General features: G+C 39.8%; 1 protein-coding gene across 1 annotated transcript in view; it reads left to right on the top strand.

The window, feature by feature from the left end:
- LOC120760947 (probable acyl-CoA dehydrogenase 6) overlaps positions 1 to 17,959 on the top strand; it is an 80,903-nt gene that overhangs the window by 11,661 nt on the left and 51,283 nt on the right. The window contains exon 2 of the mRNA XM_040081771.2: positions 471 to 591. Coding sequence (XP_039937705.1) covers positions 471 to 591 — 121 coding nt within the window. The remainder of the gene's footprint in view (positions 1 to 470; positions 592 to 17,959) is intronic.

Below are 17,959 nucleotides of genomic sequence, written 5' to 3'. Positions count from 1 at the left end.
AGAGTGTTTCAGGCAAAGGGAGAGGAAATGAATCTCTTCTACTTGACTTTCTTGGTACTGTGTGTGGTCATCAGGAACTGAGATCAACCTTTTTTTGCCAAGGTTCCTTTGAGGATAATCCAGATTTCCCTTCCTGTCGCTTTCTAGAATCTGTACCCAAAAAGGTAACAAATGGGGGAAACACCCATTTTCATAGACCTTGAAGAGGCTTAAATTAGCCCTGATGGCTTGTTCTAGTAGTCATTGCTAGAAGAATTATTTACGTTTGCCTCATTACATTTGTTGTAATAGTTGTGGGTGAGTGGAGAATGAGGAAATCCAACAGGAAGTAAGAAAATGAGTGGGGTTTCAAATTTTCCCCTGTATATTATTTTTTCTTATTGAATTACAGTTTTTAGGTAAAAGTAGTCAAAAGTTTTTGTGTAGGATGCCTGTGTTTATAACTTGTACAATTTGTTTTCCAAATCTAGATCATTGACAAGGAGATTAATCCCTTTGTGGACAAGTGGGAAGAAGAAGGACAGTTCCCAGCACATAAAGTGTTTAAAATCCTGGGGCAGGCTGGATTCCTTGGCGTGGATAAGCCAACAGGTAGGCAAGAGTATAACTCCTGACTATTAACAGTGATAGACTTAATGCATTAATTTGCTCTTGCCCCAGGTCAAAGCATGAGTTGAAACTCAGAGCAAAGTTTACTTATATTCCTCAGTCATATACATGCTGGTTACCAGCTCTGCAAATACACAAAATAACATTGTAGAGTACTTAAGGTGATATTCTAAATACAAATGTATTTAGATATATAACCTCTATGTCTGTTATTTTAAAATTAGGGAAATGACCATCACTTCAATTTTCAATGTAAAATCTGTATAATAACTTTTCTTCTGGATCCAGATATGCATTAAATAATCCAGATCTTCATTAAAGAAACCATAATTTGTAGGCATTGGAAGTGTTTTCAGATTTGGTTTATTATACTTCCTGAACATGCATCCTCTCCATCATTTCAGAGGATGAGGATAGTGTAGCCTCTAGGCCATTATCCCTTAGATTGTCTTTAAAATGCACTATTCCAGCCCATAGAAGCCTGAACGGAACAAGAAGCTGATGAGAGCAAGTTTTCGTGTGTCTGTTTATATATGTAGGGGACACAAAAAGTCCAGAGGAATAGGAAGTATTTGTGCTCTTCAGCTAAGATACATATTCCGCTATCTTTTTGTTTATATATGAAATAATATACACTTGTTTTCTTTTCAAATGCTACTGTTATATGTTCAAGTCAGAATTCTCAGTGATTTTTTTTACCCACATTTTCCTCTATTCAGAGCAGCCTGAAATGACAGTGTTTGAACAGTTAACAGCAGATAATTTTCTATATGGAGCCGCTCACACAACCTTAGCTATGCCACACCACATCATGTTGCTAAGGCACAGGGTTCTGTGCAACAAATTACATCTTTTTATCACTTAATTTTAGAGGAAATATTCCCTCTTGAAGTGAACTCATATTCTTATATTACAATGTGGAAGGTTATCCCACAGCTGTTCAGCTGTTAAATCTCAGAGAACTGTTGGGCTGTGATTGTGTGACAAATCCAATTAAGTCTGAGCTGGTATTTCTTTACAGAAATGCTGACAGTTCAAGATTATGCTTAAGATCTATTTAAAGGACAAGTGGGATTACTGGGGGAGGGAGAAAACTGCTTCTACTTTCTGCTGTAATTGTTTGATAGGCAGATTTGAATTGCATCTCAGTTTCCTTCACATTGCTGATATTCGTGTTGGTTGTAATAATGGTGCATCGCATGGCTGGCAGATTTCAATTCTGCCTTCTTATATCCATCTCAGGGCATGCAGAGGCTTCAGCTGGGGTAAGAAACCTCAATGCTGAAGGTCCTGCACATAAAATGTTACAGAGGTGGGAACTTTGTATAATGCTCACAAAATAGCTGGACAAGAAATAACAGGAGTGAAATCCAGTGAAGAGGGGACTTGTGGAGGTAAAGATGGCACAGAAGGTTGCATGAGCTGATTACACTTGTCATACTCATGTTTAAGACTATTTTAACTTTGGCTTTGACGTTTGTGTCTAGCTGTTAATGTAATTTATTTGACCTCTGCAGCTATGTTTTATAAAAGGTATAAAAAATTGATAAATTCCGCAGCAACCTGTGACCCATCTCAGTTCAGTATTGTTGGGTACAGAAAGTGCACCAACTCTTTGGAAGGTGCTGTCCTTGCAGCATTCAGTTGTGCAGCAGAATGTCACCAGATCCAGCTTTGCTCCGTAATGGTATAATGCCACCAGGTACATCCTGAAAGTCCTGAAACTTTCTCCTGATGGTAAGTCAAAGTAAGGTTTGTGACAGCACAGTCTCAACTGCACAACTTTGGCAAAGCCTGAAATTCTTTGTCTTCTACACCTTTACAAAGTGCTTTGGTTTGCTGTATGATTTACATATATAATGTAAAATAAAATTAAAAGATCCACCTTTTATACTCTGCTCAGCCAGTTCTGTTATTTATTTGCTGTTTGCAGAGGAAGAAAAGTCTTATGAGCTTTGAAGAAGCCAAGAGCAGCCAGGAGCTTTGGAGGGGTGTTGCAGGAGGTCTGAAGAAGGCAGGTTAAACAGATTTGAGGAGAGCAATTGCAATACAGAGCACTTGTGAGTTAACAGTCTGCCCTGCTTTCTCTTTCACACACCAGAATTATCATGCTGTATCTCTTCAAATCTAGATCATAAGACATTTTCTTTAAAGAACGGTGATTTTTTTTAAGTTCATTCACTTTAGTAATAATTGCGATTTTTGAATACAAGTTTTATTGACTATGTTTTCCAAGATCATTCTGTCAGGTATGGAGGTTTTTTTTTTTTTTCTTGCAGAAATAATTTTGAAGCTTTTGATTGGGCAGAAATGGGTCGCAAACTTGTTTTGCTTAGATAGAAGGAAACATCTGTTGGATTTCAGATTTGTTGAAAGTGGACTTTTTCCTGTGTAAACACCATTCCCTTTATGAACAATGAGCTGCTTAATGGGAGTCAGTTTTTTTAAAGAACATGCCTTACATGTGTCCCTTATCACTGGAAACTTTCTCTGTGTGGAGAACTGATTTGGGGCACTATTTGTATTGCAAAGGCTCCATCAGTTCCCACTGTATGCAATTGTGGGCTAAAAACTTGACAAAGCTTTTCCCGTATGTTTTTTTGCAGTTGTTTACACAGTAGTTGGTTCTAGCGAATATTGGCTGTAGTTCAGGATGTTCATTGGAAGTCATGTAAACACTGTGGGCAAAGCTCAGTCATGCACCCATAATTGGAGAATTTTTAAGATCATCAGTAGATTTAACTTACTGTCTGGTCAGTTCTCTGCCAGAGAAATTCTTCTCTTTGGACCCTTTCTCTGCTCTGGTATTCTTTACATGACTTAAAAATAGTGCATATGTTAGTTTTCTTTAGGAAAAAATTTGTGTTCTTTTACATTGCAAGATTCTTCCTACTAGTAAAATACATGGTGAAAAGTGAACATCATTTATGCAAAAAAAGTGTCTTTTTGCTCTTTGCAAAATGTGTTTTACAGAATTACTTAGTTCAGGATTTAGAAGAAAAAACCCCAGCATTCCTACATACTTATTATTCTTTATTTATGTTTACTGTGTATTTCTCCATAAATTATAAAATTCTGAGTTACTGAGGTGCTGCCAGTCCCAAAACTAAGGGCAGAAAATATTAGGACACGCAGCAGAAATATTTAACCAGTCTTGGTAGTTTGCCATTGTCTGTTTTACTAAGGGAAGTGGGCAAGACATATTCTTTGAATTGTTTTATGTGCAGATTAGATGAGATACTGGATTAAAAGCTGAAAGTATCTATGTGGTTGTTTGTGATCTTATGGTTTATGAATCAAAGCTTTGGCTGTTGCTAAATTTTTGGATGTGTTGCCAAAATGCAGGCTCAAAATGTACTGTGTGCCTGTGTATGCCAATGCAGATGATTAAAAGTTGTTTTACCAGCTGATGTAAAAGCACAGGAATCCTGTAAAGGAGTGGAGAGAAAAGTTTGTGGGCGGGCAATATCTGCATATTCACATGGCATCACTGTGAAACATGAGCGATAAGAATGCCCGCTCCGGGTGTTTCATTTGTGTTTACAGTGGCAGTACTGTGGGAATATTTAGCGTAATGTTTTAGGATCTAGAAATAATTATGACAAGTTTGTCCAAATAGTAGCCTTCATTTATTACTGTCAGGCACTTAGCAGTGAGGTTAGAAAATATGTTCTTATATATTTCAGGAAAATTAGGTAACTATGGTACGATTTGCACATGGATGGGAAGGTGTAGTTCTACACTTCCGTCCCCTTCCCCTACTGCTGGGATAAATGCCAGATTTGGGACTGGAGAAAGTAATAATCAGGACCTTCTTGTCACTTCAGAAAGAGAAGCATCTAATAAAACAAAAGTAATGTTTCAAGTGATTGATTGCACTGCAATTGGAAAATGATGCAATACCTTTCTTTCATAAAGCCTGTTTATTACAAGTGTGTCTGTGTTGAATGTGGGGAAGGAATATAGATCTCTTCTGTCCACTAAAGTTAATTTTGCTGTTTTCTTCACTGGCATACATTTCACTGTTAAAATGAGACCTTGTGAGATTTGGGCTTGGAGAGTCACTTGGAAAGAGTGTATGGGGTTATTTTTCCCCTTTCTGTAGTACTGAGCCTTGTTATTATATAGAATGAGCATAGAAGGACCTGGGAGAAGCAACAATTAGAAAGGAATTTAGTAGTTTGGGTAAAACAGAGTTTTATGGTATCTAAGAAAGTAAATGGAAGATGTTCAGGTATTTCTGTGGGTAGAACTAGGAGGGATATATTTGTCAGAAGTGAATTAATTTCCCCCAAACCATTTCTGTACAGCAGTAGTGGACCAGCTGCAGTGCTTGTTCTTGGTTTAGTAGATTTAAGTTTAGTCAGTTAAATTCACTTCTTGATCTTTTTCCCCACTTACAAGAGAGTACAATAATAGTTCATAAATAATAGTTGCACTCTAATTGTTTGCAAGAGAAGCCTTTGGGCCATATTTTCAGACACTAATGAGCCAGTAAATCAGCACTCTCATGTGTTTACCAGCTATTATTTATACCTGTTGTGCAATCAAGGAATAATTTTGGTATTAGGCCTCCAAGAAACAGTAGATCAAATCAGTCACTGCTTTATTTGAATCAATTTGATGTCAAAATTTGTGATGTGTGGCAGGGGCTTGGAGACCTTGATCAGACAAGTATAAGAAATTTCAGGTGCTTATTGGACCTTCTAAACTGATGGATTGGATTGAAATCTCAGGAAAACAGGGTTTTGTATGTGTATATACACCTGAGTTCTGTGCAGTTGATACTTCTTTTTCCCTCCTCCACTGTTGTGAAATGCTGACTATTCAAGTTCCATCTAGTATCTTGCAAGCATATGAAGAAATTCAGCTGAAAATGATAAAGGGGGACAGTTAATTTGCTACATTTTGTAGATCATGAGATAGTTCTGATCAGACAGGGAAATGAGCACTTGAGTTCATCTTTGTTTTTTTCCTCAACTATGCACATGATTTGGCAAATGGTTGTGCTTCTTTTCTTCATGGCTGGTTGGGAAAAGCAGTTGTACCTCTGGGAATAGCTTGTTCAGCTATCAATAGCAGCCAGCAAAGAACTGACTTACTGAAGGACGCCCAGTCTTAGAAGAAGAGATAATCTTCCTTTAAATGTGTTGTTGATAGAGGGATCAGATTAGTTCCTGGGATTCTGCCTTTGTGCTTCAGATAAGGCAAATCCTCACACTTATGGCTTGCAATGCAGAACACAGCAGTACTTCCTGCAGTTCAGGTGTCCTAATAACAATGTCTTAGGGGTCAGACTTAGGAATTTCTGAAATCTAGTATGTGTAAAGAGAGTTACAGGTTATGTCAAAATTATATTGAGAAGGCAATTTAAATTGTCTCTTCCCTGGGGAAAGTTAGAAGCATCTAACTGGGAGCAAATGTATGTGCAATTAATGCTTGAGCTCTTGACACACATTTCGCTCACAGCAGACCTGCCATGTGTATCACAGGTTTTGCACAAACTGTCAGACCCACATGGTGTCTTGAATCTGACTAGGAGCACTTTGAAGCTGTTTGCAGAGATGAGAGTGTTACAAGCAGCTGTCGCTGTTCTGTCCCTGTTCTGCACCTGTTCTACTCTGGGTTGAGCAGCCGAGTCTGTTCTTGAGCGTACTTGGCTTTCCTCCACTTTTGTAGGAAATTGTTGGGTTTGGGGATTTTCAAAGAGATAAATCTACTAAAAATCTGATGTTCTTGATTTTATAATCGTGAATAAGAGAAGAATGCGCACTAAAGAGAGCAGTTGAATATATTAAAGAAATATGAAATAATATAACACCTGAAAAGAACATAGGGATTGTGACATTATCAAGTAAGATCTGCTGTTCAGGAAGTTTGTATTAGAGGAATCTCAGCCCGACGAGTGCTGAGTAAATTGAGATAATGACTTCACTATCTTTGCTGGTGTTGGTTGTGCAGCCCAGCAGCCTGCTGATTTTCTGTGCTGCAGCAGGACACCACTCACTCGCTGAAATTCTCCACTAGGACCCTCAGGATTCTTTCCACAGAGCTGTTCCCCAGCCAGATAAATCCCAGTCCTGCTTAGGTAAGATATTCTCCCTGCAGACTGGCATCAACATGCTGGAAGTTCAGTGTGGTAGTCTTAATGGGCTTTATTTTTCTGGTCTCCTACATGTTTTGAAAGAATGGTGCAGAGAGCATGTTTTAAGTGAAAACACACACAGCACTCAGGGCAAACTGGTTTGATATCCACAATGCAATGTGAAAACGAAGAATGGGAAAATAGCAAAACCCTAAGGCTCTGTGAAATATCAGTCTTTAGGGGTGGAAGGAGCACTGAGCAGGAGTGGTGAGTTGGATGTGCTGGGCAGAGTTTGTGCACTCTTGCTTTTGTAGCTGTTTTGGTTATTTTGCCACTGACCTTGCTGACAGAAACATTAGGAGGAGAGGTGTCAGAAGTTTATTGGGGCAGAGGTTATAGACCTGGCATAGGATTTGGGAGTAAAGGGGAAGCTGCAAGACAGGGTGAAGGTTTGTTTAGCACTTTTATTCCAGGTGTGTTTGGTTTCCTGCTGTCATTTCAAAGTCATGATCATCTGGAGGAAATACACTTTCACCCTGTTTGCAGAGGAAAAAAATAGGATAAGTGTGTGTCAGTTAAAAAAAACCAAAAACACCCCCCCCCCCAAAAAAAAACTGAAAAAGAAGCTGAAATAAAACTTTATTTTTTAAAATTATTTTCCTTCCATCCACTCAAGAAATCCTTTAAATACCTTAATCTTTTAAGGTTTTCTCAGTAACATAAAGATGTTGGAACCTTTTTTCAAGGTTCAGAGACTTACGAAAAGTATCTGTTTAAGTACTTGAAGTGTGGACCAACTGTGAGAGACAAAGTAATGAGGAAAGTGTTCTTCCAATCACCAGAATTGTACATACACTGAAATTTAATTTAATTTTTCTGTTTTACAGAAAAAGTTTTGAAGTAAATCCTCAGTGTCATTTTTTTTTCTGGGTTTGTTTTGTTTTGTTTTGTTTTTTTCTTCTTCTTTGTTTTGTTTCCTAAGCAGAGGCATGGGAGGCCATTTGTGATAAAGTACTTTGCAGGGCAACGTATTTCCTGAAGAATGTGTCTGCTCTCTTTGTACCCTTCCTGGGTGGCCTAGAATAGCTGATTTCTGTTATCTCTAGGGCAGTAGCTATAGTTTTCCATAAGACTACAAACCCTTTCTGTGGTCTTGCCTGGCCTGGGAGATACCTTCAGTGCTGGGTGGCAGGAGCCAGGAGCGTGGCATGACTCTGGAGGAGGGCAGGAACTTTTTGCATAGGACCTTTGGAACAGCATGGGCTGTGTTTGTGCACTTCCCTTGAGCATGTGAACTGGCAGAAAATGGACACTTGCACAGAACCTCAACCACAAGTCAGCTTCATTTGTACAGCTGAAAAGGGAAACAAAGACAGAATTAATGAAAAATTTCCTTGAATGTGTATCACAGGGGAAGGTGTTTAAGTTTTCTGTGGTATCATTGAATGCTTTAAAATTCTTTGAAGGTGACTTGAGTAAGCATTTCTTCTGGTCCTGTATTGTGTGTCAGAGGAAATGAATGGGACTGTTCTCATCCTTGCTTTATTATTCAAGAACAGGGGTCTCTGAACAGAGCAGAAGATCAGTAAGTAATAAGCCTTCTGAAAGGAATTTTGTTTTCCTTTTTACATTATGTATAACCTGTGAAACACATTCCACAAGAATCACAAGGAGCAAAGTTTAGCAGGAATCCAGAGGCTGTTAAATAAATGTACAGATGGTGGCACCATCCACAGTTACTACAGGGAGAGTAATTGTATTTCTGATCATCAGCTGCTCACTTAGCAGGTGAATCCATCATTTCACAGCTTCTTGTACTCTGTGGCCTCACCAACTCCCCCCTGAATAGCACATCTAGCACAGCTCCATGTGCTCGAGTCTAAGCCTGGCAAAAACATTCACAATACATATTTCGACTTTTCAGGATCCTTCCCCAGCCCAGGAAAGGAAGCCTTTAATTAGTCACAGAACCCTAAAGTTTGAGATCATCAAGTCCAACCATTAACCCAGCCCTGTCAAGTTAAGTTTTGCACTTTTCTCTACCTTTATATGTTGGTATGGTTGAACATGTTTTTTACAGGTCATTACTATCCATATTTATTTTCTAAATCTTGACAATTTTTTTCAGCTACCTTTATCTGTTTGGGTTTCCCGCTGAGCCTCATCTCTTTCTTCTTGCTTTTTTTCCCTCTTGAGAGGATTTTTGTGGGTGCATGTGTAACTTTCCTATCAACTTCTATTTGCTGCTTCTTCTGTTTTAACTGACTTTGGAATGACTGAATGTAATAAAAAATATTTTGCAAAAACGTAAGGAACATTTGGGTTTAAGGAGGGCGTAATCATCTTTTATGATCAGATAGTTTTGGTATTACTAAACACCTCAAGGTCCTGAAGACTGATAATATTGAGGCATTTTTAATCAGCATAAATCACCAGCTGTGGATTTATTCTTCAAAGTCAAAGTGCCATTTAAGAGAAATGTAGACAGATAGACTCTGTATTGTGTGGAAAGCTTATGAAAGATTAAACTGCATTTTTTTCCTCAAGCTAGTAACATGTTGTGTTTCCTTTACCTGGTCTTTTGCTTGGTTTTGCTCAATAATCTTTCTGTGAGTTATCTTTTGGAAGATAAATAGATTACCTTACTCATTCAGCATTTTGATAGGGTTTTGCTTTCCAAATTTCTCTTTGCACAGCTGAGCAGTTCAGGCTGAATTGTCTGGTATCGTGGAATTCCATGTTTACAGACCAAACCAAAAAGCCTCTGAATCCATTTTACTGGCTTCGATTGTTTGCTTGTTTTAGGCAGAATAATGAGGGGGGATTTTCCCCCCCACCTTTTTTTTTCCCCTGTGTGGGAGCAATTTGCTCTTCTGTAGTTGGTGTAGAGGAGTTGTTAGTTGAGTTTGTCACTCAAAGCTGCTCAGGAAATTCTTTCCAGTGTCCAGATGCTTCCTGTGCACAAGGCTGCTGTCATACTTGGCACATGATTTAAAAAAAAAAAAAAAAAAAAATCACACTGAAGCTGCTTTTTATTTTGCTTTTAACCAGGTCCTTTGGCCCCATGGAAAGAGGACAGTGACACTGTGCTCGAGGTTGTTTGAAAGAACAAAAAGGAACCATGTAAAGTTTTTATTTATTTATTTTTAGAGCCTTACGCTAATTCATACTCTGCACATGTCAGGTTCTGCATTGTTTAAAAAACATAGTTCTGGCAGCTGATGCTTTTAGCAGCACTCCATTTCAGAGGAGGAGATTTTGGCATCTTTGCATTCTAGGGGGTATTTGAGCTGATCATGCTGCATCCTCTGACATCTGTGGATTGTATTATTCTTTTACATGCTTCTGCATGGGAAAAGTTGTGTAAGCTGTATGTTCTTGTTGTTCCTGTAAAACCTGTGGGCTGCTGGACGTATGAAGGAAACAATTACGCACTTGCTACCTTTGGACAGGTCTCACCTGGACTCCCTGGCACCACACTAATGAGATGCACAGATAAACTCAATTCTCTCAAGAATAAAGGCAGTTGCCTACATTTTCTCCCTATGTCCTTACAACACGATGTTGGGAATTCCATCCTCTATCTCTGCCCAGGTTGAAACTGTGTGTCATCAGGTCCCGTAGCCACAGAGGAGGATGTGGAAAGAGGAGAATACAACAGGAAGCAAACACCAGGAGGAAAATACTTTACGTACAACTCACTTTGACAGGAAATGTTCTGCTTCTCCAGAAAAATTTTGTAACTATTTTCAAGACACTAATTTCACTTTATTCCAATTTAGCATTTATTTTTTGCTACTGAGAATCAGTTTCTTCTCTCCTAGAAGATGGGTGAATGTTTTGGTCGTTGAAAAGTTTGCTTCATTGTCAACCTGTAGTCACCAGCCGATCTTTAGTGCACATAAAAGATGCTCTAAATTCTGCTGAAGATGCTATAAGTTCTGCTGGATGGTGCATTTAAAACTGAAAGACCCCTCGGTTTTGGAGGTACCCACTGAACATGCTTCTGCAAACTATTGTGCAAGAACTGGCCAGGCCTGTAAAGTCACTGCATTGTCTAACTCATAAGCAGCTCCAGGGATTTCTGAGTATCACCTCTTTGAGATGGATCAGAATCTGGCCGCTGCACAGATTCTGTGGTGCTGCCTGCTAAATTTGGGAAGAGGGGAAAAATACCCATTTTCTGTTAGGAGACTAGAAAAACAGTCAAAAAAATTGGACTTTCTCTAAAGATATTTTTCAAGCAGTTTAGTTAGTTGTCTGAAACATAGAGCATGCAAATGCAGAGGACTAGAGAAGTCTTCCAACTTTAATCTTGCTAAAGGCTTAACAGGTTTTAATTGCTCCCAGGTTTCAGACAACAGACTTTGAAACAATCTGAGATGCAAAACCTAAAATGATGAGATTATAGAAGATTTTTACATTGCAGCAACCACTATCTAGATCTATAGCATAGTGTGGTTTCCGCAAGGAAAAATGCACAGCTAAGTGGGGTGGGGGGAGAGGGGGACACATGCTATGTTGTACCTTGTGCCTGCATGATGGGCACTCAGGAGACATCCTCAGGTCTTCTGTCATAGTTTCAAGCTGTCTGGGATTCATGCTGAGTTCTGTGGATAGGCTGCCCCATGGCTTTAAAATATTTTGCCTGGATTTGGGTAGCTCTGTGTTTGTGGTGTGCACAGTCTTCTGCTGATGGATTTAGTCAGGAGAAACAATAGAGAGTGGGTATGTGGGCATGGCCAGTAAGTCTGGGGGTTGAAGCTGCGCCCTCTCCCATCACTCCAGTGAGCCCTGTAATTAGCTTGTCTGTGATGGAAAGTGGAAAAAACCTCCAGCAGAGACTCTCGCTGTCCTGATGAGAGATGAAGCAGCACATTTGAAAGGTAGTGACCTCTAACAGTGGCTACCATCATCTCCTTTCCTGTCATTTGAATGAAGACACTGGTGGTGCTTGAAAGAAAAAAAGGTCGATGTTCTAACATAATTTTTCCTTTGTTTCACTATTTTATTTGTTCAATGGGTAGTTGTGAGCTGTATTCTGCAAACGTCTCCACATACTGAAGGATCTAATTTTCCACGTGGGAGTACAGAATAAACTTAAGAACACAAAAGATTGCATGGAAAGGGAGCATTAATTATACAAAATTACCATCAGAAGGCAGATTATTATGCAGAACATTCTTTTTTACATTATGAAACAGCTTTTAATTTAATACTACGTCTGAACTGACAACACTCAAAAATAATCACAAAGCTTTGGAGTTTAATTTCTTGCGAGGGAGTATCCTTGAAAGTAGTTGTTGACTAAGTTGTAAGTTTGTTAACGAACTTACTGACTAAGTTTGGGGGGAAAGTATATTTAAATATAAGTTCTGGTGAACAATAATAAAGGGATTAATTAAAATAATTAATTTCTGGTCATAAGAGAACTTGGTGAGAAAAGTTGAAATAGAACAATACCAGAGTTCTTTGAGTCCCAAATATGAGAGCAGCCCTGTAGAGAACAACACTGCCGTTGGGGGTACTGGTGGATGAAAAGTTGGACATGACCTGGCAAATGTGCACTCATAGCCCAGAAAGCCAAAGGTGTCCTGGGCTGTCTAGAAAGCAGTGTGGCCAGCAGGTCAGGAGGGGTGATTGTCCCCCTCTCCTCTGCCCTTGTGAGACCCCACCTGCAGTGCTGCATCCAGCTCTGGGGCCCTCAGCAGAGGAAAGATTGGAGCCTGTTGGAGTGAGAGAGTCATAAAGATGATCAGAAGGACAGAGCATCTCTCCTGTGAGGAAAGGCTGAGAGGGATGCTGTTGTTCAGCCTGGAGAAGACTCCAGAGAGACCTCATTGCAGTCTTCAGTACTTTAAGGCAGCTTATAAGAAAGGTGGGGAGAAGCTCTTTAGCAAGGCCTGTAGTGATTGCACAGGGAATAATGGTTTTAAAATAAAAGGTGGTAGATTCAGATTAGATGCAAGGAAAACATCTTTTACAATCAAGGTGCTGTGGAGCTCTGGAACAGGTTGCTCAGAGAGGTGGTAGGTGTCCCTTCCATGGTAACATTCAAGGTCAGGTTAGACAGAGGTCTGATCTAGCTGAAGGAGTCCATGCTCAGCACAGGAGGGTTGAACTAGATGACATTTAAAGGTCAAGCCAAAACATTCTATGATTTTACATAGTTAATTTCACAGCCATGCAAATGTAAACAAAAGCTTGCAAGGAAAAGGGTTGTCATTTATTTGATATATTGTTTAAAAAGAAATAAGAAAATTAGGCAGCAGATAAGAGGAAAATCAAAACATAACATGGGCTCTGGTTTGTCTGTGGCTAAAGTTGCAAAATGTGAAATAGACAGCGATGAGGTAAGACTTGTGTTTTGCAACTATCCCTGGCTTTGGAGCTGGACAAGCCCTTACATGTTTCCTTTTTATCTCTGATTATGCCAGCTTATTTTAAAAGGAAACAAAAAATGAAAAAAAAACCACCAAAACCAAACCCCAACAAAAAACCAAGCTGCTCCAAGAGCTACACGTACGGGGTTATTACAGTGAGATGAAAACCCTCACATGGTCATAATTCTTTTTGCTTGTATGTGGAAGCCACCAGTGTAACCAGGGCCATGATGCTGGGTGGCTGGTGGGTGCTCACCTGGAGCCAGGCTTTGCAGCTGGGAGCTGAAATGCAGATATGGCAAAGTCTGGAGCAGAGCCAGAAAATGAACTCTAAATTTGTGAGTCTGGGCAGCTGTGATGATTGTGGGAGACAGGAGAGTCCTGATCAGGATGGTTTGTGCTTGCTCTCAGAAAATCTTGAGGGAGTCACTGTAGTTCAAGACTTCAAAGATCCCAACAGATGAACCTTGTGGAGAGGTGTTTACCTCCAGCATCTCCCAACATCCCTGCTCAACTTTCAACTGCCCTTCCCACACTTGTCTGTGATGTTTTTGAGTCAAGGTTGTTTGTTTTGGTTGGTTTTTTTCTGTTTGTTTTGTTTTGTTTTGTGTGTGTATGTTTGTTTGTTTGTTTTTTGTGAGTGGTAAATTTCAGAAAAAATGGGAATGTTTTAAAAACATAGAAAATGTTCTTGCTGTTCAGGTATCAGGCTGTGAAACCACTTGGCAGGGATGGTTTTATTTCAGCTGACTCTGGAGAATCTGAAGAATGCCACAAATGCATTTTTAATGGTCAGCTGCAATTTTAATAATAAGTTACAAATTGCAACCAATCAGGGCATCATTTAGAGTGAAAAATATCTCAATGATATGAAGTCATTCCAAAGCACAGGGCCAGATGAAAATACCCACATTCAACATAGGCTTTGAACTCACCATGTTTGTGAAGCTGGTCAATAAAAAGCACAATCAAAACATTGCTCTTCATTTTTGTGTTTGAGATGTGTGTCATCTGCAAAGGATGAAACTGGAGGGATTGTAGTCGAGACTGTTCTAAATTGATCCTCTGTTAAAACGGTATGTCAGCATGTATCTTCTTCTTGCAACAGTATTTTCAACATTCGGGATTCTGGCTGGGACTGGGATAATTGAATGTGATGTCCCTGTTTCTTTCCTGTGTCTTTTTAGCTGCTGTGGGGAAAATATCACCTTTCTTTAATTAACCTTGGTGCAATAAAAGGGCTGAGTGCTACTTGTTAGGTTTTGACTCTGTTGAACATCGGTGAGAACTGGGGACATATTTTAGTTTTTTGAAAACTGAGATTGTAATGAGAGAAAGGAAGTGATGTGATAAATATGCTTCCGGTTTGTTTGCCTCCTTAGAACATCTTTCCTTGTTGGTTTCTAGTAAAGCCTTCAAGCTACCTGTCACCATGTAACCAGATCAGTCAGTCTGTCCTGCTTCAGCCCTCCCCTGTCTCTCAAAATGATTACACTGTTTGCAATGCAAACAGAGCAAGGGAATGGCGAGGCAGTGGTTAAGTACTGCTTGCAGTGATTTTAAAGCCAGCATCCTCACTGACTTTAATAAACCCTGGATTAAAGGACAGGAGACGTCTAATGCAGCTTCTCTGTAACCAAGGGAAGCTCCCTGAGCCACTTATGGAGATATCACCCAGGGGATGGATAGATGTCACCATGCCCCCTTTCTTGTGCAGAACAGAACAGTTTTTAAAGTTTGGGCAAAGGCATACCTGTGATGAAATAAAACCAATGCAGTGGTCTTTGGAAGCAGGGCTGGGGCACTGAAAGCTGTTTTTATGAAGCTGTGATGTGGCTTGAGTCAGTTTCCTAAAAAACTCTTACTTCATTAAGTGCTCAGTTTCCTTTAATGTTTTGGGATATTAGGAAGCTTAGCCAGATTAATTTTAGGTCCCAAATATAACCCGTTCCTGAGTGTCTGAGAAAGTCCTTGATGGCTGAGAGGAGAGAGACAAGAATGTGTGCCGCCAAGAAGAGTAATGTGGTGTGAGCTGAAGCTGTTCACTGCCTTGGCCCATCTGGGTGGCTGCATTTAGAGCGCTTGCCCAGTACACCCCAGCCTTTTTCCTGGCTGCAGCCCCAGGGCCTGCAGTGGGGAGCTGGTGGTGCAAAGCCTGAGCACAGAACAGGGGGAGCAGAGCACCTGGAGCCTGGACAGGATTTCCCTCTACATGATGGCAAAATATACCACAATCTAATAATTTTTTGTTTGCTGTGTCACCAGGCGGAGTAGTAGATCATCACTGATGCCATAAATACTAATAGAAAAAAAAAAAAAAAATTCCATTCCATCTTCCACTTTCACTGAGGCATTTATTCTCAGTTTCTCTCTTTGTTGTCAGGTTACCCACCTGATTCATTTTTCATCACTGTACATTGTGGGCTAATGTAATGTAATATTCAGGTATCTGTGAGAATTACTATGCTGTTTTTGCAGGAGTGCTTTTTTACTATATATTTTGCATGCTGGTAATAGAGTGTTTCTGTATTGCTTTGAGATGGTACATTATTATTGTTGAGCGTATTTTTTTTCTTTTGGATATATTATCAAAGCCAGCACTGTTTTGGTTTTTCTAAGAAAATCTTTATAAATCCATTTTCAGTAGCTGTGCTTTGCATATTCATGCATTTATACATATTTTACACAGCCTTAATATGTTGAAGAAAAATCAGGGGTCAGGAAGAAGCTCACAGATCCAATTAATGAGTTCTAATAAATGCCCTTAAATCTTTTGTGCATTAGGAGTGGGGCACAGAGACACTCTCCTGATGCTTATTTTCACTTATTCCTTCAATATTTAATTAGCATGGCTTACTCACTGTAATTCTCAGTGAGTTTTTAAAATAAATAATCTGAAACTAATTAGACCAATTCCCTGACTATTAATTACCCAAACCTGCACATGTGGGAATGGTAGGAGATCAGCCTATGTGAAGACCCCGTGGGTGCAGTTTTATATTAAGGCTTAATCTCAGGTGTGGCTGAACAGACTCAGGCAAATCTCTCCAGCTTTCTCAGTACCGCTTGTGTCCTTTGAAAGAGGGAAGAGAGGAGTGACATAACAACCTCAGTGTTGTGCTTGGCGTTTGTCCTGCAAGGAGAAGCTGGTCAGCCTCAAGCAGTGGTGTTGTCTGAAACATGAGTCAGAGTGGCAAGATGTAGCTGGTGTAGATATGTGCATACACGTGTGTGTGTCTTATGGTGCATATGTGTTTGTGTGTGCATGTCGTGACACATCACAGAGTCACAGAATGTCTCGAGTTGGAAGGGACCCACAAGCAGCACAGGGTTCACCTCCCTGCCCCTTTCAGGACTATCTAAAACTAAACCTAAGAGCATCATCCAGACATATGTATTTTCCAGTCTTTAAAGTAATGAACAATTTTAAAGGATGAAATAATTGTATTGCTTGTGGAACATTGTATTTTTCTGGGCTCTTTCCTGACTGGATTTACAGATACGGGAGTCTGTGCAGGAGGTCTTGTTTTTCAGGGGTTCAGTGCCCTGAAGTAGACATACTGCTAGTTGGAGATGCTCATTTGTTAATCAGCAAGTGAAATTTCAGTGAAGCATTACATACTCTTTAAGTTTCCCATTCCTGTATCTGGGCAGATGGGCATTACTGTAGGCTTGCAATAAATGTGTCATACTGAAATTTGTAAACTTGCCAGTTTGATTGAAGTGAGGAAGCTTGCTCATGCTTCTTAACTCTTGTGGTTTTGTGTAAACATTTCTTAAGCAGTCTCAACTTTTCATAAGGAACATACACCTGAGTCTCTTTATTACTTCAGTAAAGACACAGAGGCTTAGACCTGACTCTCAGCAGAATAAAAAGGAAAATCATGCTGCTTTTTTAACATTTTCCAAAACAATGCTGTCCATTTTTCCTGCTTTTCCTTTGTTCTTCAGTCTTGCATCTAGAGTGGTTGGATGTGACTTGTTAGTAGTGGATTTGCAGGCATTGCTGTGTTGTGCTGTGCAAATCCTGCCCAGCTAGTTGTTTTCCCTCAGACCTGCGACCCTGCCAGGCAGCAAAAGCTGTGAATGGCAGAGCAGAGAGCCTGTCTGAGAAACCACTGTGCAGCTGTGTGGTCTGGTCATGCAGCAAAGGGCAAATTAGACCTTTCTGCCCATCATTTGTTCCAATGGCAGCATGAAGCCTGCTTCTACCTGATTAAAGTCAGGACAGCAGTAACTGATAGGAAGATACTAGCAAGATTTATTTCTGTGTGTTTGCAACTGTTATGGTGTGGTGGCAATAGACATTCCAAACGAGTTGCTGCAGGTACCCTGCATTTTCAGAGACTGTCAGCCACTATAAATCACTGTCATGCACTGTGACTTTCAGTATTTGTTCTTCACACTGACATCAAAACTGTGCCTGCTTTCATGCTTGTTTCCCAACCTCCCATTGCAAGAGGAAATGAAAGAAGCAGTGTTGTCTCCTGAAACACATAGGAGTGTACCTGTTTTCATGAGAATATTCATAAGGAGCTGCAGACTGAACAAATTAAGTCTGTAGTAGTAAGGGTGAATACAGCTTCTGTCACCCTTCATGTTTGGATGACAGTAAGATGACTTACTTGGGGTAAAATTGGTTCCCCATGTGCTTGGTTGCTGTAAATCCCAAGCAGCAATTGAGAATATTCTTAAGTAAGGTGTCTTTTACTCTGTTATCTATAGTTAATGCAGTATACATTATTGGCTAGGAAAGCTGTGGTTAATTTGTTTAAAACTGTAGAAACCACAGAGCCCTTTTTTCTGGCATGCCATGTCTAGTGGCAATAATAAAATAACAATTAAAAAAACCCAACTTATATCTGTTTTTAATTTTTTAACT

Source organism: Hirundo rustica, chromosome 1 (assembly GCF_015227805.2).
Source record: "Hirundo rustica isolate bHirRus1 chromosome 1, bHirRus1.pri.v3, whole genome shotgun sequence".
Classification (NCBI taxonomy): domain Eukaryota; kingdom Metazoa; phylum Chordata; class Aves; order Passeriformes; family Hirundinidae; genus Hirundo; species Hirundo rustica.
Note: the sequence above shows the minus strand (reverse complement) of the source record. Positions and strands in the feature narration are given on the sequence as shown.